The sequence below is a fragment of the Taurulus bubalis genome, assembly GCF_910589615.1.
Source record: "Taurulus bubalis genome assembly, chromosome: 13".
Lineage (NCBI taxonomy): Eukaryota > Metazoa > Chordata > Actinopteri > Perciformes > Cottidae > Taurulus > Taurulus bubalis.
This window is the reverse complement of record NC_136601.1, coordinates 19689783-19713400: the sequence shown is the minus strand read 5'-3', so window position 1 is coordinate 19713400 and position 23618 is coordinate 19689783. Positions and strand designations below refer to the sequence as shown.

The 23618-nt window shown below is 42.1% G+C and overlaps 1 protein-coding gene across 1 annotated transcript; it reads right to left on the bottom strand.

Annotated features, from left to right (window-relative positions):
* Positions 1 to 1720: 1720 nt before the first annotated feature.
* stag2b (STAG2 cohesin complex component b) lies at positions 1721 to 23306 on the bottom strand. Its single transcript, XM_079228217.1, has 34 exons — positions 23199 to 23306; positions 21088 to 21215; positions 20920 to 21001; positions 20640 to 20783; positions 20438 to 20534; positions 20195 to 20271; positions 19820 to 20024; positions 18629 to 18780; positions 17275 to 17348; positions 17046 to 17169; positions 16410 to 16508; positions 16141 to 16220; positions 15865 to 15972; positions 15290 to 15401; positions 15046 to 15163; positions 14851 to 14954; positions 12919 to 13011; positions 12716 to 12805; positions 12401 to 12604; positions 11998 to 12068; positions 11801 to 11888; positions 11592 to 11672; positions 11396 to 11488; positions 10912 to 11086; positions 10608 to 10747; positions 10378 to 10479; positions 10114 to 10262; positions 8687 to 8815; positions 8251 to 8477; positions 7321 to 7540; positions 5874 to 5981; positions 5644 to 5770; positions 4652 to 4729; positions 1721 to 3669 (listed from the first exon to the last, which is right to left on the bottom strand). Exons 2-34 carry the CDS (start codon positions 21129 to 21131, stop codon positions 3646 to 3648), a joined length of 3819 nt encoding a protein of 1272 aa, XP_079084343.1. The 5' UTR covers positions 21132 to 21215; positions 23199 to 23306; the 3' UTR covers positions 1721 to 3645.
* Between the last annotated feature and the right edge of the window lie 312 nt (positions 23307 to 23618).

Here is a 23618-nt window from a genome sequence, read left to right as displayed (position 1 = left end):
TTTCGGTGCTTCCTTTTGGTGCCTTTTTTTATACTACCCTGATGAGTCCGTCCTGGCAGCAGGTTGTATGGCTACAGTAGCTAGCTAGCCATCAACCTTTTAACAGAGAAAAGTCCGAAAGGTAAAAGGTCAAAAGTGTGGTTGTGTTTTACACACAAAAAAAAAAAAAGAATCGAACACCGCGACGTGCAGCAAATGTAACAAAACAATGGGAAAGAAGATGAGCCGAACTCAGAGAGAGAAACGCTCCGTTTCCTCCATCAAAACCTCATTGAGGAAACGTCTGTTTTAAATACTGGAATCTGGACGAGAAAGCTGCATAAAAGACTCCTGAACTATAAACTTTCTGCTAGTGGAAGTCAGCGCCAGAGCGGAGAAACCGCAGCTGACCGGCAAGAACACCGGCTGAGAAACGCTCCAAGCCGCGACACAAAGTGAGATTATTAGGAGACGTGTTTCTTCCTCAGTTCAGTTGGTGTTTGCTGAATTCAAGAGCAGCTCTGTCTGGTTCAGAAAAGCTCTCCCAGTTGATATTAATGATGACGTGTAGTCCAGTAAAGCAGCGGTTTGTAGACTCCAACAGTTTCTGAGTGGAGTTCTGTTGCACACATTCCCTATGAGGCCACCTTTTTTCAAATATATTGTTTATAGTTTGAAGTTAAAAAGTTTGAAGCTGTAGTTTGAAGTGAAGTGTTTTGTATTCATTTATTTCTAGTATACTTAAAACGGTTAATATATTGTTCAATTCGAAGAAAATAATTGCCTTGGCAATAAAAAAAGTATCGGTTCAGGCACCGGTATCGTAATTTTTTTTTTTTTAAAAATCCATCCATACGTGAGACAAAATAAGTGAAGATTGTTTGTCACAGAAACAATCTTGATTAGTTGGAGAGGAAAAAGAGAAAACATGGTGAGGTATGGCTCCGATGTAAACTGAGCAGGCCCGACCTCAGAAACAGAAGCCGATAATCAGGTTATTTTTGGCACAGAAGTCGACACAAAGGAACCTCGTCAAAAAACTGGTTTGACAACAAACACACCATATGTAAAACAGTGTGTTTACATTTTATTTATTTTTTTAAAAAGGGGGCGGGGGTGCAGCTTAGGAGACAAAAATCAAGCGCGTGGTCCCAATAAGCAGACACGTGACACGCGGACTGACGTAGCGACGGAAGGGCCCCTTCATGTCTCTCGGGCCCGACTTGAAGGGACCGCTCTGCCGCCATGTCCCCACTCTGCTCTTTAGTGAGCATGCACTCAACACACAGGTCTCCGCGCCGCTTTCATCCTTTCTTCCCGGTCCGCACTTTTATCATCGCGGTGGTTCTTTTGTCTCCGCCGAGCCGGACATTACTCTCGCTACACCGGGGGGCTTTTTATTTTATTCTTATAAGCCGACGCGAATGTAAGAGCAGCGAGATGTGTGTGTTAAGGATGAAGAGCGCCTGAGAATACATATTCATAGCCTGAGACAACACGTACTATATAGAGCACTGCCATTGTGGGGAGGTCAGAAGCCAGCCCTGCACTATACCGCCCCCTAGTGGTGGTGGAGTGAATGGTATTAAAAGTGAGGAGCCACCACAACGAAAACGATGTTTACCCCAAACTGCATACATGTGCAAAAGGGAACAACCAAGACAATCGGATCTGACTAACCCCAGTATTATCTGTAATAAGTTTATTGCGGTCAGAAGTTTTTTAAAAAGTACCACAGATGAAATGTGTTGATTTTTATTCAAAAGTTACTGTCTCCAGACAAGTACAAATCAGAAAACAGAGTGACTGAAAGAGGATGGGATAATAGACAACAACTTAGAGTGTAGGCAAGAGTGCGGAAAAATAAAAATAAAAACAAAAACACAGAAATGGCCAAAAAGGAAGGAAAAAAATTAAATTTTGTATATATACACATGATCTAATAAGAATTTATACCAATGTAGTGGTAAGTAACAAACAATAAACAGTACTTTTTCCTTAAAAGAATTTTCTTTTTTTACTTACATAAAATAATTAGGCAAAACACATATAGGCTGTTCATCTACTTTATCACATTACATCTGACCACCTCATGTTTCATGTTCTAAGAAGCCAATTATCCACCTTTAAACATGACTGATCCTCTGACATGGAAGATTACTGTGAGAGAAGGTGACCTCCACAAGCATGTTTAAGGCTTAAGCATGGAATGACTACAAAATAAAAACCTCAGTAGACAAAACATTTCATTAAAACTTGTGTGACAAATATATGTCAAAATCTAAGCTTTGTCTAGCTGCCACAGCGCTGCTGAATAACGTTTATCTTCAGTATTGTCTGAATGACTACCTTTCACTTTTAACATTTTAAATCTTTAAGTATTTTGTGAGAGGACTTTTTTTAATGTTGAGAAAACCTTAAAGCTGAATTTCACAAGTCTTTTCATTAGTTTTATCCAAACTAATTTACATGTAGGAAAAAAGGTAGAAACCCGAAGACATTATCAAGACAAAAAAATAAACAAAAAAAATAAAACATAAAAATACAAATTTAAAAATCTTCCTTGATGCATGGCTTTGCATGCTTTCATTTTTTTTTTTTTTTTCAGTTTTACTTTCATTTCTCAAACTTTTGTGACTGAAGGTTGAAAAGTTGAAAATAAGAAAACCAAAAGCACATATATAAAATCAGCACCGATTCATATATAACTTTTATTTAAAATGTAGAGGTACCCATTTCAACATTATGCTGCTGGATTTTAAAGAGAAAAAGATGTGTAATTCTTTGACTGAGCTGCTATCTGCCAGAGCCCACACAGTGGCACTACTGGGAGAAAAATCTGCTCATTGTTGGAGGCGGCGGGGACACATTTCTCTAGTAGATGGTGCTTAGGGAGTGGTCCAAATCTTGGGGTAAGCTCTAGGACTTACTGCTTAACAGTGTGGAGCGCTCGGTGGACTCTGGGAATCTTCACAGCATAAAGGGGATCATGACGAACTCTACGAGACACCTCAACATCTTAACCACCAGTGGTTATCAGGACCTCAAATCAGGCCCAACAACAGGGAGAAGAAACTAAAGAGATAGAGGGAGGAGAGAGAAGAAAAAAAATAAAAAATAAAAAGAGAGAGAGAGAGAGCACAAAAACAAAGACCTCCATCCACTTGGCTAACACAGTACAAGCAAGCTACTACAGTCTGTTTATAAATTACTACTTCACACCTGGTAACTTACTACAATTGTAAAAAGGGTTAGACATAAACAAAAAAAAAGTATCTTAAGTTAAACACACCAATTCATCCCCGTTTAAAAAAAAACAAAAAAAAGGAAAGAGGAAAAAAGAAAGAAAAATAGCTATCATGGATTTTTCTTCAGACACGTCTGATTTCTAATAGGTTTGGAAGTGGCCTGTTACACTATTTCAGAACAGGAAGAGCTTACCCAAGATTATAAAAGTAAATATTTGAAACAATGTCCTCTCTGAGCAAGCAACACTGAGTGTGGGTTGTCATTGGTCCACGTGGAGTACAAGCCAGACTTTCTTTTTTTTTTTGTAGTTTTTTTCTTTTTCTTACAGAAAACACTTCTGTTTTCGCATCTAAAATTCTCTTTAAATACAAAGCGCCTCTTCTTTTATCCCAGCGTCAAAATCATCTGGATATTAGCTTAAAACATGGACACTCCAAGGACCTAGAGGAAACCAAAACAGGGAAAGAAAACACCGGTTATTAAATTTAAATAACAAGAACTTGGTAAGCAAAAAGACGGCATAAAACAAACCACTCCGCCCTGCAGTATGAAAATCACATGAATAATGATCCAAGTCAAACAAACCCGAGGGTTTGACAATCTATCATATTGTCAATTAACATCCAGTCCAAGCGGCCATTTCGTCTGATTGCCTAAAATGTGACAAAATAAAATGCGACAATGCAAACGGTAGTGGAATAAACTCCGGCTGTTGGCAACATGTTCATCATCTCAAACTGCAGCGACTCCTTTTGACTTTCTGTCTGCAGTTTGAAAATCATATCCAACGTCGAGTAGAAGTAATTGGGAGGGGAAAGAAAATGGATCTGAGGCCGGCGTGTTCTGTGCAGGGTTGTGTAAAGAGCCAGGAGCTGCATTGTGCTACTTTGTTCAGGAAAAGCTCGATAGAACAAGACGCTGCGTGTTCGCCGAGGTGATGACGGCTGTGATATATTTTTTTTTGGCGACAATGAAATTGTTCAAGGTTGACATAAAAAAAAAAAAACACCCACACATTTTTTTCCGGAGCTCTGTCTGAGAAACCCTAACATGTCAAAGGTGCAAGAACGAACCCCGAGGCAAAGCCACAGGGTTTCTTAAGGTGGGAAGCAGGAATTTAAGGTCTGAAATAAATCAAGTCTGACTAGTGTACAGAGGTAGAAACGGCGGCTCTGCAACCAATGACACGCTGGTCAGATGAACTCGGCCTAATGTTTCTCACAGATATCACATGCTTGCTAGCGGTCCATGTAATGCGATTGGTTGCGAGCCACCGATCCTCGATTTACTTCTGCAGAGTCATACCGATTCTTCATTTGAGGAAACCACGAGTTGCATTAGTTCTCACTGGGCTCTCACAAGCTTCTCCGGCCGGCCATTACACAAACACACCTGGAGGATTTAAACATGAGATGCTGCTTACCGATTCGTCCATGATAGAAGCAGGGTCAAAGTAGTCGGGCTTTAGCTCGGACCTTTCACGGCGGTTCTTTGAGGGCGGCTGGAAGAGAAAGGCTGCGTTTAGAGCGGATACTCAAACGACTTTTCCTGCAGTAACAGCTGCATTGGCAGAAAACCATTGAATACTGGAACCAAAAACATCAGATGTTTGTTTATTTTTTCATTAATTGGATCCACAGGATTCGAGAGTATCGTGTTTATAGAGTAATAACAAAATAAATAAAAAATAAAAAAAAAATCACATCCCTGAATTAAGCAAACATGCAACAAATGGAGTGAATTTAGGAAAACTAGGGCAATTTTCTGGTGTATTGATTCAATATGACATTTGAGTCCCTTCTCACAGAATGCAGCACCAGAAACCAAAATAGCCTTTTTTTCCTGGAATAAAAATGAAGTTCTGGCTTTACACTCATCATACACGGTTCTGTGGCGCTCGGGTAAATGGTCAAATAAATTAGTCATGTTGCCTCGTGGTGCCGCGACAGTCGCAAGGCACTGTGGAGAGAGCCTTTCATTATCTTTTTAAAAAACAACAACAAAAACATATCTCCTTCCCCGCAGTCAAGAATTTGCTCTTTTGTCTTCTTTGCTCATTTTTATGTTGCGTGCAAAGATCAACACAAGCCGCTTGTTATTGATTTTTGCATGCTAAACTAAATCTGTCTTTTCTTAGAATAACCCACTGGTTATTCCCCAGGCACAGTATGTATGCATGCATAACCAGCAAGCAAAACGTAATGCAGTTTGAGGAGCAGCGAGTTCTCAGCGGGCGCCGGGAATTACACGCTACGAGCCAACGAGGCCGGCTGAGAATTTCAAGGTTTGGGGATTTTTGAGGTTCTTAAATGTTTGTTCTCAGAATGACATTGTATCCAGCATTGTGACCGCCGTGACTCGCGAGTTATAATTCTTGCATTTTAAAAACAAAATTCAGTTAAATGTGGACCTCACCAGATCAATGTCCATGGTGTCAAAGTCCATGCCTTCATTGAGGTCGTCCAAACGACCCTCGGATGACATCATCACATCCTCCACAATTGGCTCTTCGTCTTCCTCCATAAGCCCAGTACCGCGACGACTGCAGACAATTATGAAATCATACATTTAATGAGATTCTCACAGGCAACTCGACATACAAGTGTGTGTGTGTGTGTGTGTGTGTGTGTGTGTGTTTGTCTTACATAGCCTGCTGCAGATTGGTCCTGAGCTTGGCGTAGTTCATGGCTCTTTCCTGCTGCTGGCGAGCCTCTTCTTGCTGTCTCTGAGCCAGCATCCACGTCACCTGGGAACTAAATGCACAAGAGCGCACAAATTAGCACATTCTTTATGCGCGCATTTGCTGATTTAACTGGGGATATCGCGGCCTCGTCAGATACAACTATGTGGATGGCCCGCTGGCCAGGCGCCTACGAAAAGTCAGGTTGGATAAGTAAACTAATCAGTCACTGTCCCAGTAGGGCCAACACTTGGCAGGCTGTGAAGTAAACGCATTTTACGGCATTTACCCTCAAAATTAATCGCACGCAAATGGGAAATTTCATAGAATCCTTTTTCTAATGCTTTTTGGCTCATATGCTCGTCCTCTGATCCCTCTCTAAGAGAATAAGTGATGCACTGAACTGCATAAAAGGCCTGAATACATTTATAGTATAGTGTGGTGGGAAGTCTTGGATAATTAAAGAAACACTAATTAAATTAAATAAAATGATCATGAAAGAGTTTCTGAAATGGCATCACAGCGAATTTGAGAAAAGTCAATGTTGGACTGTAACTTAAAATGTGTAAGTACATTATTCAATGAAAAGTTGAGACGGTGAGCACAAAAAAGATTGATTGAAATATTCACATTAATTCTTTTTATATGAATCAATTCAAAAAAAGAAAAGAAAAAAAGTCGAGTCAACAAATCATAACGATTAACAACAACATTCATGTCAAATGTTTGTCTGAAGATGATTTGATTATTTTTGTTGTTGTATTCTAATCAATTGAAAGTGTTTTTCTATTCAATTTTTTGCCCTGAAATAAATAAATAAATAAATATATATATATATATATATATATATATATATATATATATATATATAAAACTACAACCAAAAAAAATGTAAAGAGTGAAACTAAAAGAAAAACGCATTTTTAATGCAGGATTTCTATAGTGAAGTTTGCATTTAAACTAATTTCATGAAAAAATAGATTTAAAGTATGTACAGGGTACATTTTCATGACTTTAAACCAAATTTCCATGACCAAACATTTTGTGAAACGAACAATGACAATTCCAAAGCATACAGTAAATGACAAAAGAATGAGAGACAATAGTTTGATTAAAAGAATAAACATTTATATAGATGCCTGTATGTATGCCTGCTTATATTTTGAGCGTCTTTTTTTTAAAAGCAAATTAATTATTTCAAACTCAACGTAAATGAACGTCATGAACATATGAATATAACACATTTACATGACTACTCCAAAACTTTAGGGATTTCATTTTTCTCAAGGACTTTTCCAGGCCTGGAAATAACAATTTTAAAATTCCATGACCGTACGAACCCTGTATGTAGTACTGAACTATGAGCCGACTGCGTGGTTGTACTCAGGAGTGCGAGAGGGAGGCATACGTACTTGTAGTCCATGGGCGTTTGATGGTGCTGTGGCGTCTGTTGATGGTGCTGTGGGAGTTGGTGGGGTTGCTGCTGGTCGTGGGGAAGAGGATAGACCCCCATGAAGCTGTCGTCGCGACCCCTCTTGGGGTCTCGCATGACGGTGGAGGTGAGATGGGGCGAAGGCAACATGACCGGGGTTTGCATGCTCTGCTGCCACACGTCGCTGCTGCTGCTCTCCTCTGCAAAGGAAAATCCGACAAGGAAGTGTGAGACAATCTTGGAACAAAAGTATTGGTCAAAAAGGTCAACGTCATCACGGTGTGTTCAAATAAAATCGTTTTGTTTTTCACTGCGGTATCGAGATAATATAATCTTGACAGTGAAATCCAAAAGTAACACAATGAGGGGGACGGGGGGAGTTAGGGGTCAAGAGAAAATAACCGATAAATTATGAGAACACTGATTTAATTTTGACTGCATTATAATATCAGCCTTATTAACTCTTTCCCTCCTAACTGCATTTCTCTGAGTTCTCAATGACATGAATTGTCATCCCAGGCGGGTCTTCAGCGAACACACAGGCATACAGCTAAATGAGCCCGTGTGATTGACAAGGAGCCGCCTGACTCTTGTGACTCTCTCCCACCATCTGCTGTTTAATCTCCTCGCCCATCAGTTGAGCCCGGCTGGTAGAAATGCATTTGGGTTAATCTGGGCTCCAACTCTGCTTTTGTAACATCATTGCTGGGCCATAATAATGTATGTGGCTCACATTAAGACCTATTTTCAGTGCGTTTGTAGGTACACAATATCCACGGTTCGGTAACAGCCTAATAATGATTGCATTTTTTTTAATGCAACAGTAAATGACTAGAGTCTGTGCCTATTTTTGTGAATAAAAGCTAGAAAATTAAATCATTCCCATTATTAATGACTTTGTGTGCAATACCCTCTGGCAGCTTCCTCTTGGCTGCTGAAGTTCCAGCTGTAACAGCAGGAGACTTGATCTTCTTGGAGCGGATGGAGGAGCCTCTGCTGGAGTAGCCGCTCATCACCGACATGGTGTCGTCATCGCCGCCCGCCTGCAGTGAGTTCCTATAGGAGATGAGGGGGAGCCAGCAGTCCTCTCGCTGCAGCGCCATCTGGAACGTCATGAAGCGTTCCAGGTACATGTGGCTGAGGAGAAGCGGGAAGCACACAGAGACGAGATGAACAAACTCATGCGTCTATAGACACCAACCAGGTGCACATTCCTACTGGAGGACAGTGGGGGGAAGCCTCACATCAACCATGCGCCTTAAACACCAGTTGCACCAGTTGTCACAAACACCTGTTACACTGAAGCCTCCCAGCCGTTAAACACAAATAAAAATAAATCAACTTACACAGTCCTCTTGTCTTGTTTCATAAGCTTTGAGGAGAACTCGCTGAGGATGTCCAAGAAAGCCAGGTTAAGGGGAGGGCCTCCTTCTCCCTGGGTGCTGGGATCCTTAAATGCAAACTCAATACCATCCCTGACAGATGCAAAGAGACAGAGGGGAAGAATAACTCACTGAGCGGGGAAAAAATAAATGGTTTCATGGACACAAAACTGAAAATAGTTGATCCGAACCGTTCACTCAAAACTCAAACTCAATTTCACTGATGTGAAAATGGACGAGAAAAGAGACGCCGTTATTAATCTGAACCAGACACCGGGTATGTGGTACAACTTTTAAACCACCACTTATCTACTTTTCCATTTTTTTCTTTAATAGAAGCAGTCATAACTTTGAGAATGTTTTTTCAAACATTCGTTAACAGTGCATAGCATGTTTTATTTTTTTAAGCAGAGCAGAAAAACACATTGGCTCTTAGAATGAAACCACAAATCCCCAAAACCAAAGATGGTCCAAATCGTATCGAGCGTCTGATTCTTAAACAAGACACTTCTTATGCGTCTTGCTCATTTCCATCTAAATAAATCCTGGTGATTTTCTATAGTTTTGTTCTACCTATCTATTCCATGGTCATGCCACATTGTAATGCTGCACCACATTGCTTTGACAGTTTTAAGATTATAAATACTAGATGGAAAGAAAGCAGAATCTTCGGCCTGTCTTCGATTACTTTAACTCCTGTCGCACATCTGGCATATCTCATTACAAAGTGCACCCAGATGTTGCACAAGTGTAGGGTAATCTAAGAAAGCATAGCAAATGGACATACATCGGATTTCCGGGAACCGTCCCGAGATTATGATATAATAATCCACATGAGAAAAGAGAGTACAATGTGATGGAAGTGGGGGTTTGTTTTTACAAATGTGGAGGATTGTGGGACTTTTATACAATAATTTCTCAATTGCCATTGAAAAGAAACATGTATCATTTAAAAAAGAAAAAAAAAGTCAAAATTGCATGAAAGATATTTTTTTAGTTACCAATAACAATGAATGTTGACATACACTGGAGGGCAATACTTGTTGCAGTGACATAAATTAGTTCACATTTTGGATTGCTGCATAAAAGCACACCAGAGCTCTTTGGATAAGTGCTCGGGTTCCTTACATGCAACAGACCAGTTTTATGTTTATAGCACTGTTGCTCTTCTGTGTGTTTGGACAGCCTGATGTTAAACTAAGGAAAACATCAGTGCCTGGGAATGGGCAAGACGGCAACATTTTTGCACTTAAGCCTCTCCAAAAATCCAGAGGAAAGAAATAACAAGGCAAGAAGAAACAGTATTCAAGGAGTAATTTGTCAAACATGACAGCTCCCAGATGCAAAAGCAAATGCAAGAGCAATGCAACAAGAGCAGAATGAAGCCTTACTTGTGCAGCATAGCGATGGCATCCCTGGTTTTGACTTGGTCGAGACCGAAGGTTAGAGAGAAACGACGGGCCAACTCTTTGATTCCACAGAATGAAGAGGCGGAGCGATCGAACCCGTGACCCAGATCAGACAGCATTTCGTTGAACAGCTAGCAGGAAGAGAGAAACATTAGATCAACAAGGTCTTAAAAAAAATGCCACGAATGAACCGACGGTCATAATTACCGACTTAATTAATGAGTGAGCCAAAGCGTGCACACTGACCTGCTGTAGACTGAGGATGAGCGTCTTGGCACATTGAATCTTGTCGATTTGCCGAGTCTTACTCATGGTTTCCTTGATGATGTCACCATAATCGTTGTAATACTGCAAAGAAAACAGTACAGGGAACGTTAAGCATGACCTCTGTATACATGAGCTGATGTACATGTCTAATAGTAAGACAAACAATGTATTATCTCCTGCAACAGCAGATGTGAAAAGGTTTGCCTTACCCTCATGTACTGTTTAAAGATGTCGGCTCCAGTCTTCATGTCAACCACGCAGTAGATGATCAGTTTACAGTAGGCAGCGAGGAGGTTTCTCCTCTTGTGCAGAGCTTCAATCTTTACCGCCTCGTCGTCCTGTTGCCCATCTGACATGATTGGAGAGAAAAATATATTTAAAAAGAAAAAAATATAGCAGTTCCATAAGCTGCACATTGGACAGTTTGAAAAGCATCCTTTAACTTGCTCTCCTTGCATATTGGAGCAGAGCAGAAAGCCCATGAGCTGCTACAATGGAACATTGTATTCGTACCGGTGCTATTTGTGTCATCGTCCTGGTCTATGAAGACGTGGTTCAAGATGAAGGAGAGCAGTTCAGCCTGCAGCGAGTCCTCCGAGGAATAGACCAGAGGCTCCAGGTGTTCCCTGCCTCCGGACACCATCTGGTGGCTGAAGATGAGCAGGAGATCACACAAGATGGTGAATGCCTGGAGGGGAAAAAAAGGACAAAAAGTTCAAACTCAGCGTGCAGAAGTGCAAAACAAAAAGCACTCTCAGAGCAGGTTTTAATGAACGTTTCAGAGTATATTTATTTAGATTTCTGAAAAATCAGACTGCTTTCTGTCTGTTGTGGAGGCACAGATGGCTTCGGTAACAAGTTGCATCAAAGACCTGCATTGAAATCACTTCTTGCTATGCCACCCTTCTTACCAGCACGTTGTAGCCAAAACAACCAAAGCAGCAACAATGAACGGATTTTATACGGTGTGTTTCTATCGTGCACGTATCTATGTCACCTGTTCTTTGACGGCTGTGTTGACATTGGTGAGGTAGCGCTGACACATCATACAGAATGCCCTCATCTGCTTCCTCAGGGTCACCGTGTCATCCTGATTTCATCAAAACAAGCAGATTTGTTGGGGGGTTTAGCATCACACATACACCTTTCCAATTCAGAATAGAGAAGGTGCAGTTGGCCTGAGGGGACCTCACCTTTCTGGAGCTGCCATCAGATGACTTGGCCAGGTGCCACAGGATCACATAGTGGGTACACTGCAGCGAGTGGATGACTATCTGCTCACCAGAATAAGAAAAAGAAAAATCCCAGATGGGTTAATATGCATTACTATTCTCGGAAAATGACAACGTGTTGAGTTCATATAACTTGGTGTGTGTGTGTGTGTGTGTGTGTATTTATTAACCTGCTCAGGCATGTCTCCATTCTCTATGCCTGTGTTGAGCAGCTTGAAGTTGCTGGTAAACAGGTCCCATCCCGACAGGTCGTGTGCACTGCAACAGATTTGAGAAAGTTTCAGACACATGGATGCAGACTCACAGGAGACGTGGAAGAGGGAAGGGTGGGAGGAAACGGGGACTCGAGGAAGAATAAATGTCATACTTGTGAAAAGCTGTGATCCTCTTTAGAGTTGACAAAACCTGATAAGCATCATCTTCATCAGCCTCTTCACCCTGGAAAGAAAAAAAATAGTTCTAAGCCATCGAGAACGGATACAAGTTTCCAAGGTTTTCTCAAAACGTTCCACATAAACATGACATATCCCTGGATATTCTGATTATTAAAATAAAATCATTTGGCCGAAACGACACACTGCACCCCTTAAACACAGTTTGAGACTCGAAAGGCTAACTTGCAGGTTATTCAAAGTTTGAATTTAGAGTGACAATTTGAGTGCTCTTGTCAGGAGGCAGCCACGAGAAAGGTCTCGGCAACGATACATAACAGAAGAAAAACATGCTTTCACAAAAGAGCAATGGGTCATAACATGCCCCGTCTCTCCTACCTCTTGTAGAAAATCCTCCAGTAGTCTGTTGAACTTGTCCACCAGCTCATCCAGCAGCTGGGAGCGGGCAATGTCCACCCTGTTAAAGATTGTGAACTCCTCATTGCAGAGCGAATGGTACGTCTTGGAGCAGACCTCCAAGACTTCAGTGTCTGTGTGCTTCTCCACAATTTCCCTGATCTGACGCAGCAGGGATTCCAGGTGCTGGATGAGAGAAAGAGAGAGACGCATTATGTGTGATAACAGTCGGTGAGGGAAGGTAAATTATCATTACGTTAAATTAACAGTTTGGTTGGTGTCTGATAAGCGGCTTACCTTCTCTAGACGTCCTGTGGTATAAATTTCCAGGTCAAAATACTGAGGCAGCTGCAACAAGTTAGTCACCTTCTCTGCATCCACAGCGTACTGTAGAACAAACATTCAACGTCATGTTTTTGTGATTTATGAATACACAGCTGAAGCAAACAGCCCCACAAGCAGTGCGTGTTGTGAAAAAAAACAGAACGGCTGTAACAGACCTTGGCCAGTAGAGGGGGCAAAGCCACAGCAAACAGCTCCGTTATTCTGGTTTTGTCATCCATCTGAGTCTTCCTCTCTTTTGCCGTCATCACCTGATGATAGAAGCAGTAAGTTAAAGGCTTGTCCTCACAACAACAACAATTTAAACAATGCAAAAAATATCTACTCTTGTTAAGTTTACTTTTTGACCAGGCATTTAATGTTAATGGCAGGTTTTGTCACTTTTCTGGAGACACATGTAGCTTTAGTTCACCAGGTGCTGGTTCCCAGTGGCTTTTTGTTTTAATGGTTTCTTTCAGACAGCTTTACTGTGTAAAACTGAGAAGTGGGGCCTGTAATACGAAGCGTGTTCAACGTCCTTTGCTCATCTGGTTTAACTAACCCCAACAACCGCGATCCCGCTAAACAATCCTAAATTAAGCTGGTTATCAACTTTGTAAATCAACCGAGGGGTTTCTCCATCTGGTTGATTTACAAAGAGCGTGTTCACATTAAAAAATGACATATGACAAATCACAAACATGGACAAGTCTGCTGTCAGCAGAACAGAAGAGAAAAATATAATCTAGCGGACAAATACGTAGAAGTTAAACACATAATTCAGGCTGAATGTAACAGTTTAAACTGCCAAATGCAGGACAAAGAGCTGCACAAAAGAAACGCAGACTGTGTCAATGTGTGAATTACCAGATTCATAATCGCCCTGCCTTATATAGAGCAAGATAGATCTGACTTTAATTACATATGTGTATTCCATTAAATGAATGTGTCGCATAGATTTATTCTTATGGCGTGTATGACAACATTTTAGCCTTATTCTTTCAGCTGCAACTCCGGCAGAGTGAAACAAACTTGGGAACAAATTAAAATAATAATATAAAAACATAATTCTAAGCACTAAGGTGGTTTCTTTCCATAACATATAATCGCCACAGCAAACATAAAAGTAACGCTGCTCTAGATGAAGCAGTGATATCGTCTGATAATTTACACATTCAGTCAGATTTGCTGCCAGCCGTCTTATTTGCATGCGTCTGTTTAAACTGCTTGCTTTTGCATTATGACCAACTTCTATAACATTATCCAACGATTCGCGCACCGAGCTTTGACTTGTCAGTAAGCAGTGCTTTTATACGAGTTGATCTCTTGTATCCAACATAACCTGCTCTTCATCGTAAGTCACCATGATCTACCCCGTTAAGTGAACCTCCGCTGCAGAAATGAAAAGCCAGAGTTAACCCAGAAGTTACCTCGCTACCAGGCCTCGAGTCTTTTAACATTATTCAAATTCATCCTGTTATTTCAATAAACCTCATTCTTGAAACAGGCGCCGTTAGCACAGCTTTCAAATAAACATTTAACGGCAAAGCTCCGACAGTTAAAACCCAATAAGAAATAAAAGGCGTTTGTTCAGCACTAGTACATCAGGATTGTAAAGTTGATTAGATTATAAGAAAACTGGATTAATGGTAATGTTTAGTTGTCGTGTCAGATTTCATAAAAAACCAGGGAGGAAATAGCTAGACATCAAGCTTCGACTGGTAAGAACAAGCAGAATGTCTGGAAATATTTTGCAGGCTCTATCGGTTTAAACCAGAAAGCAAATGTGTCAACGCAAGCACAAAGTCACCATTATCAAAAACCAAACCTATTTCTCTAATAAACTCACACAATTTAAATCAACTGTTTGTAGAAAACAATCCTTTTATCTTTGAAACCGTCTTAAAAACACAGCAGTCAGACAATACAATGAAGAAAGCAAAGGCTGAAATAAAAACATCTAATACGTTACTAATATTTATAATGGTTGGATCACAGTTATTTAAAAAGACAACCCTGCAAGTGCAGTTCAAGGGACATGTTTGAACTGTCTTCGGGCCCATGTTTAAAACAAAATAAAACATTTTTTAAAGTGAGTTAGCCACTCTTACCCTCTTCCCTGTGCCTCTTCCAACAGGTGGGTGGCATTCAGCAGCCTGACGTACAGTACACAGCATGATCTCAATCAAGGCTGTCTCTTGTCTGTCTGTTAGAGCTGTAAAAAACACACAAAACAATCAGCCTGATCTGCATCGCCCTGAACCACAACATAAGTGACCAAGGCTTGCAAGTAACCAGTGCCTTACCTTCCTCTCCTGGCAATGGGTCATCTAGCAGTAAGCTGATCATACACTCCCAGTCCTTCAGTAGCTCTGGACCGCATTCCCAGAGAGAGTCCACCAGGTAGGCCGCATGCTCATGGAGCTAAGGGGAGAAATGTTCACACACACATGAAGGAAAGATGGTTCAATTACTTACAGACTGTCAATAAAAGACAGAAACTGGAGCCCTGCGTGCGACAGTAAAAGTAAAAGCAGCCTCATAACATACCTCACTCTCCAGGAAGAAGAAGACAGTGGTCTTAATGAGGTTGGCGTTGGCGCTTTGTCTGCCTCTCCTCTTTGGGGCACCTTCCTCCTCTGGTTCCCGCTGGCTGAACAATCTTTTAGGAGCATCAATTATTAGTATGGTAATGCACAAAAGCAACACCGGCACAATCCTCCTACTGCATTTCTGAGGAGCGGCAAGACACAAACTAAATCTCATAAACTAAGCTGAGAACTGACCAACCTAACAAATTAACAATCTTGACAATTGGAGTTCGAGTTTAGCGTTTTTTCCCACGACCCGCATCACTCATAGGTGTGGTTAGACGCGTGCCCTGTTGAACCTATAACAACACCCAACAGTGATATCCACCTGCAGTTCACTGCAGCAAGGTGAAAAATAAAACCACCAGCAGTCAGCAAAGACTAGATTTTCCAGGGTGCGAGTGACTCCTTAAATTCCCACTAAACCGTCCCCAAGCTGCCTCTATATTCATTTTCCTGAACTCATTCTGTGCTCAGCCATGAACACAGATTTGACTCCTGCTCATTGATGAATGTAAAGCATGTCTGACGTACTTCTTGTAGAGGAATTCTCCAGCTGCAATGGCGACAGGCCTGTGTGCCGAGTAGACCAAGTGATAGACACTCTCACAGTCCTCGGGGGTCAACACCTCATCTGTACTACTGCAGAGACAAACACAGAGGGTCAGTCAACTAAAGCTCCAAAGTAGCTCACACACACACTTCATGCAATACTCGAAACGGGCTTGCCCTTAACTGATGTGCAGGAAAACGGGCAATTGAGACCACAGTAAATCAAATACAATCAAGAACAAAAGCAGAGCCACTTACTTCAAGACTAGAGTGAGTAGTTTAATTGCTTGCACTGCAACGTCATACTCTTTGTCAAGAGTCATGGAGACAATACGGTCCTGTGGAAAGAGAGAAGACAGATTTAATGAGCTATTTGGCTAAAAGGATTCATTCGATTAGCGAGCGAAATTATGTCAGACCAATCACAAATATATGTGAGCATGAGCCCAGTGTTTGTTGATGTGTACGAGTGAGAGACGATAAAGTTGGAGGTGTTGTGCTGAGGTTGTCCACCAGGTGGTGCTGACCTTGAAGCGACTGGTGAAGAGCTCCAGTCTTGCATTGAGCTCTCTGTTGTAGTAGAGACCCTGCAGGGCTGTCAGACACTTCAGACGTACCTCGCCTTGCTGGAATAGAGAATTAGAAAACAGTCAATGACCCCGTGCATGGACCAGTCTTTCTTCTTTGTATACAAAACCAACTGAAATAAACAAAAAACACTTGAAGACATTAATAACCAAGACTCGCCTGTTTTTCTATTTGATTACCTATTAAACCTGTAAAATCAATGCTGGGAAAACAGCAGGCTTCAGTCCTGTGTTCTGAGTTGTTGTGGCTACAATTAGTTTACAGTTGAGTTATTAATTGGGCCTTTTACAGCCCTGCATACAGGTGTTTTCACTTATGCCGGCTGATTAGACATCTGCTCAGTCGGCTGTTGTGCATCGCTAAATTGAGAATTATGGGGCGTCATGAAACCACTACGGAATAATAAAAGGAATGAAAGCTATGCTCTTACAACAGGTGCAACAAAACTAACAGGCGCGCGGAGGAGATGTAAATAAATGAAAGTCTGTTATGTCCACACGGTCCTGAGAAGACGTCTGATGAGGCAAATAAAGTGAAGACATCCAAGTGTGTGGAGAAATGTCCCTGGAACCCACCTTATCGTGCATCGTCCATCCCACGTACTTCAGATAGCTGTCGTTGAGGAAGGCGTCGCTGTAGAGCTTCATCCACACTCCAATCTCTTCTATACAGATTGCCCTGATTTCTGCTATCGCATCACTGTTGGAACACAATGTTGTTTTTAAAGTTTGCTATAACAGCATTAACAACCAGTATCAGTCATGCTTGTAGAGGATATTGTGAATAGAATAGGTGAAGCCGTACCGATATCGATGAACAAACACTCCTTTGAATATTGCATTCATCATATTTTCAATCTCATCCTGATTTTCTTGGAGCTGAAATGGAGAGGAGAACAAAACCCGTGAGCTGATTTGCTTGGTCAAACGTGAATCCTTATGGACGAGAATGCAACATAAAGAGGTGGCCAGGGGGCATCGTTAACATAACAAGATGAGTGTCAGCCAACTATGTCACCATGCTGCGGTGGAGCTAACACTGAACCAACAGATGGATGCCCGGTGGGACCTGCTGTTATGCAAGTTATTAAACGGACAATCCCAGCCCAATAACACAGTCACTGCGGGTCCATCGCCTACAACGGCTTATTATGAAGTAATTCATAATTATTTACTTTTACACGTATCACTGGGACTGGCTAGCTTGGTTGCAGGGTTTGCCTGATACAATACCATGTAGGGAGATGTCACCTACATAACTGTTAAGGCTTTTATAAAATTAGATTATGACCGCCGACACTTAATTCTAACCACAATTAAAAACCTGCAGTCTACGAACTATGTCACGCTCATTGTCTGGCAGGAGGGATGGAGGGTTCGGAGGGCTTCCTGCAGATCATTAAAACTATTAAACTGCAGTATCACATTATAAAAACCCCACTTCATACACAGACCTTCCAGCAGGTTAGTGCTCTACATCATGTAAGCACATGGGATGTCCAGTAAAATTATAAATGAAACAACGCACATCTATTTTTCTTGCAACAGCCACTTTTCAAGAGGGTAAAAATACATCTTCCAAAATGACAAGCTAAACTGATGTAGTGAGTGTTGAGGCTGCCTTATTTATTGTTTACTAGGGGTGGGAACATAATTGCCAGTTAAGCCAACTGGTATTAGAATAATAATGAAAGAAAACACGGAAGAACGCAAAGAAAAGTGGTTCGAAAAAGAACTGGCTGTAGAAAATGGATAATTGCGTCAAACGTTTTGCCTACATGAGATTAATAGAAATTATTGACATTTACTGGCGGACAAAAAGCAAAACCCTCTGCTGCGTAGAGGTGTGGAGAACACCTTGTCAACGCTAGTGTCAGTGAAACTCATCGTTTTCAACAACTCTGTACAGACTTTTATATTACATAAACAAAGAGCAGCGCATACATATCACAGTGAGCACACACCACAAAAAAGGGTCTGCGACTTTCTGACTAAATTACTACTAAACCCCTGCTCAGTCACCTGCATCTGGGTGGGATTAGCTGATCCAGATTGAATTTGAATCATCCAATGGGCATGTCTAAATGCAAAAAGGCATGTGCTGAAATCAACGGGTTTTTTTAAGAGTAGGCAGCAAATTGCCATGTGGCCACACTTACCTCTTTGCGTTTCTGCAGAAGCAACTCCAGCCTGTCATTGGCCCTTTTGGCTATGATCTTATTCCTCTCTGCCTCGTACTGGCGTTGCGTGTTGTCCATGTTGATGCTCAGGTTTAGAGCTACATTCACCAGGGCTGTCATCAGCTTCATGGCTGCCAAAACACACAAGTAACATCAAGAAATGAGAGGAATCCACACAACACCAACTCTTTAATGTAGTAATTCATAATTGGCCGATGACACACGTGTGTGACTTCACCTGACTTGGCAATTTGTAATTGTCTTTGTCTTTGTTCATGTAATTGTCATGGATGTTCAACATAAAACAACCCCTCGATGAAATATAATCCGTTGCAAACCAAGGTGCCCTACTATTAAAGGAAATTAGAAATGATTTGTATTTGTTACCCTTTTAGATAACAAATAAAACCTTGGATGAGAATAAGTTGGAAATGAAACGAGGTAAACAAACTCTTCAGTAGGAATAAAACCTGTCTACTTGTAGCTGCCTCCATTATTGTATTGCCTAGGCGCAGTAAGGAATAATTACTACCCACATTATAACCATCTAAAAACAGCTCCGCTGGAACTGACCCTCTCCGACAGCGAAGTACAGCGACAGCATCAAAACATGAACTCAACAAAAGCACTCTGCTGTTGTAGCCTGACAGGTAAGGACAAAGATGGTTTTCTTGACACAACATTACATGAATGTTTTGTGGCCACACCGCCCACCTGCTAAATTACATCTGTTGTGGAAAAAATGTATAATGTTGCTGCATAAATGATATTGGCTGCGTGCTCTGCATTCCTCTGGGGATTGCAGAGAACATGATCTGCTGGAGCCTTTGACACATTTTAGCGGGTACATCTACTTTTGTTATTCCTACACAAGCCCTGCCAATGATAAAGTTGTAGGTTATTCCACTTTTACAAGGACACCTGTGAGTGCTGTGGCTTTATCAGTGGTTATATGCAGCATGTCCATAACATACACCACTACAACCAAAAGGTACGGCACTACCTAACTAAGGTACGGCCCCCAGAGACCTCCTAACTGCTACTTTTCCCAGACGGCTATCAACTGTGTGCTTAAAGAACACAGCAATTCATCACTGACATTCAAATGTGTCTCTCACGCACACATAAATAAACAAACAAACAAACAAACACAGACAAAGTTCCTCTTACCTGCCAGTGTTGAGGTGTGTCTGAAGGCTCGGACTTGAGAGTCTGATAGTCCGGTGAGAAGGGAGATGACTGTGTCCATCATGTACTCATCATAGATGATACTGTATTGACACTGGCGCACCAGCACCGAAATGAATTCACAAAAGCTTGATTTGAACTTTTTCCATTGGGGTCCTGCTATGGTTAGAGGGTAGTCACCGCTGTCCTACAGAGGCCACAGAGGGAAGAACGTCGGTAAATGTAATGACTTCACACAATCTCTATCCTCCAAAGAAGTAGGCAGTTATAAGAGTAAATGTGATGTTCAATCTTAAGTTACACACAATAGATTCATGGTGAATATGGTAATGATTATACTGGAAAACACAAAGCTACCTCATCAAATTCCTCTGTCATTCGTCGGATGATCTCAGAGTTCTGCATGTTGCGGAACATTTCTCCACTGACCACACCTGATACACAGAGGGGTTAGACGGGAAGACATTCACTACGCGGTCAAGTAGACCAACTCGGGGAAAGGGGAGTACCAAATATTGTCCGAGTGGTTCTTCACAGAATCAAATGTTTTTCCCCAATGCATTTAAAAAGGAGTAAGATGCCGTAAACAGACACACCTACCTTTACACCCCGAGCACTGGATGAAGAAATTGATGAGATCTAGTAGCGCAACGTCTCTGTCGTGTTTGTAAGACTCAATCCAGTCATCGACGACAGACTGCAAGAAATGAGGGATAGATGTAAGAATGCCGACCATTATTTAATGCGACTGAAGAAACACATTTTTACAGTGTGGCAATCTCAAATATCTTGCCATTCATACCTGCATTGCACTCCTGCCCAGCTTCACCACCTCAAACAGCATCATGTTTTCCATGCCATTCTCCTGGTGGTGGCCATTTATCCGGCCGGCTCCCTTCCCTCCTTTGCCTTTCTCCCCTGCTGCCTTCTTCCCCTTCCTTCCACCCTGGAACAGAATAGAAGACCATAACAAATGGTTAAGAATGAGAACCATTGCAGAGAAGAAAACGCTAATTTAATGCGCTTGTCACAAATATCTGCAACTAATAGATGCAATACTGTGGTATTTGTGCTTTCTGTACCTTTCCTTTTGCTGAGGTCGTACTCCTTCCATCGATATCCTCAGAGAAGTCTGTGTCTGAAGAGAATCGGGTGTCTGTATCCCTGGTGGACATAAGCAAATATTAGATTGAAAACAACATGCCAACCTCAACTTTTACAGAAAATGTAAAGTGGGAGAAAGCACTTACTGAGTAAAGGAGAACTCTGATGGTATTTCTGGTGCTGCTATCATTTCTGTAACATCTTCTGGATAACTTCAATTTATGACTTGCTTGAGATCCTCAGAAATTGCAAGACAGGGGAGGTTGCATGTGACCTAGAATATATATACATGACTGAGTCATTTATGGAGATATACACACGCACACTCATTCCTACACAGCAGAAGCAATAAGTGCTACAAAAGCAAACATCAAATAGGTACATGTTAGCGGATAGCACATCCTCTGTAGTGAGCAAATGCTTCTTTGATGCCTTTGAGAAGAAAAAAAACCCGGTTTCACATGGTAACAGTGGGCGTGCACTAATGCTTCTGTCACGCTCAGCTGTCTCGCCATTGGCTCCCTCCCTTTCTCTGCTTCCCTTGGCTTACAGACGTCACGCGGGGAACATTGGAGTGTCTTCCTCAATGGCCAAATATGGCGCTGCTCTATCCGCCCCATACATATCTCAACCAATCAAAAGACAGTATCAACATCAACAAGATACTGCAGGCCACAGAAGAAAAAAAAAAAACTATTGCACGGTTGTGATGTGTAAATTGGTGCCACATACATCAAAGAAGTGAGCAGAGGTAACATTCAAAATTAGGATTCTGTCATGCGTGTCAGAAACACATGGAAATGCCTTTTTTGTGAGAGTGAAGGAAGACAATGAAAGCACATCAGAGACATCTGCTTAGTCCTGAAAAGCTCAACTTGAACTATCCCATCATATAGCCACTCTGGGGGCGTCTTTCTGTCCATGCACTCAGTGATGACATACAAGTGATCCTAAATAATAATAGCACAAATAACAGCGTTATAGGGGCGTATGAGTGGAGAGAAGACTTTCAATGAAATGGTCATATATAAATCAGGTGTAATATCAGTCACGGGATTCTCTCTCACAACATCACACATACTGATGGCCCACATATCTTACCAAGCACACATTTCATGTCGCTTATACACAACGATTAAAGGATATGTATAAAAAAAAGCCCACCTCAGTCAACGTAGACGCACAGAGTTTTAATTTAACGGGGATATGTAATGATGAGCGATTGTGCCACGGCGCTTGTTTCCTTAATAAAGAGGGAGACGCCAAGACGACGGGAATCTATGGGTGTAGACTGAAAAAAGTGGCGCCAAATTGGTCCCGTGTATCTCGTAAACTTGTTACTGCGAAGCGAGACTAGACGATGTTAGCTCAAACGGAGCTGTGAAACCCAAATAGTGCACGTTATTGCAACTCCACGGTGCACAAAGTCCCCGCTCCGCTCGCTCCAACCACGCCGCCGCGGCTGCGCTCTCCGTCGGCTCCTGTCAAAATTGACACCGGTGCGTTGCTAGATGCTAGCGCCACGAGCTAGGCTCTTTTCACGAGCGTCAAAGCTCGCGGAGAAGCGATCGAGTGAAGCTGCGACTCCGCGCGACCAGACCGGGATCCGCCGCACGAGGAGGGCGACGGGCGCGTGCAGTGCATAGTGTTTCCTCGCGCTATCGCACCATAATAAACACAACAAACGCCAGCCCTACTGTACTAGCGCATGCTAACACGGGCTAGTACACAATAACGATACTCAGCGATGTTCCCGAGGACAATGACCGCTTTCTGGCTCCGAACCAGTCGAGCCCGGTGCTTGTGCGGAGATAAAAGCAAATGCTCCTAACATACAACGGTGTGCTGTAACGAAGCAGCCGATAATAACCACGACTGGTGGGCTACGCTAACAGCTACCAGCTAACGTTACCTAAAAAAACATCACGTCCTTGCGTCCTCCATCTTGCCTCGGGAGTTCCAGCGCCGTATTGCATAAGCAACAAACACTTTGTTTACAAATAGATAAAGTGCAAATAAGTTGCTTGGAACAATAAAACGCTTCTTCGGGCTACGAACTATTTTTTTTGCGTCGCTGTGCCCCCCAAAAAAACCAGGTCGGCAGCCTGCTAACAACCGAAGTAGCCACGAACCGCGAGCTAGCGAGGCGACTTGGTTCAGGCATCCGCGCTCAGGGCTCGTCGGGAGCTAGCCCGGCTAGCAAAATACAAATCAACTAACTTCCAGATAGCTCTCCGCCATTTTACAGCTAACTTACCTTGTTGTAAAAATGTAGTCCCGGTCGAATCGTAACTTTTACTGTTCGCACACAGCTTCCGTCTGTATCCCACTGCAAATCTGTAAAAAAAAGAGTTTAAAAGTCGCGGTCAGAGGCGGTTTCGGACGTTCTCTCACCCCGCTTGCTCCGTAGTTCGGTTTGTTGTTTCGACGACCTGGGAGGAGGAAATCCTGGTGCAGAGCTACCACCTAGCGGCCACAGCGCGTCGCCATAGATACACAGTCGATGTGCTGACACCTAGTGGTCACTGATGAGCACTGCACCATAAGACCGGCGCTTCTCGACCGCGTTTTGTTTTCTGCTCTCTTTTACAAGATGCACGTCTTTAACTATTCAGGAAAACATACTGACTTGACTATCTTAATGCTATTCAACTTGAACAAGGGGAATAGAAACAAT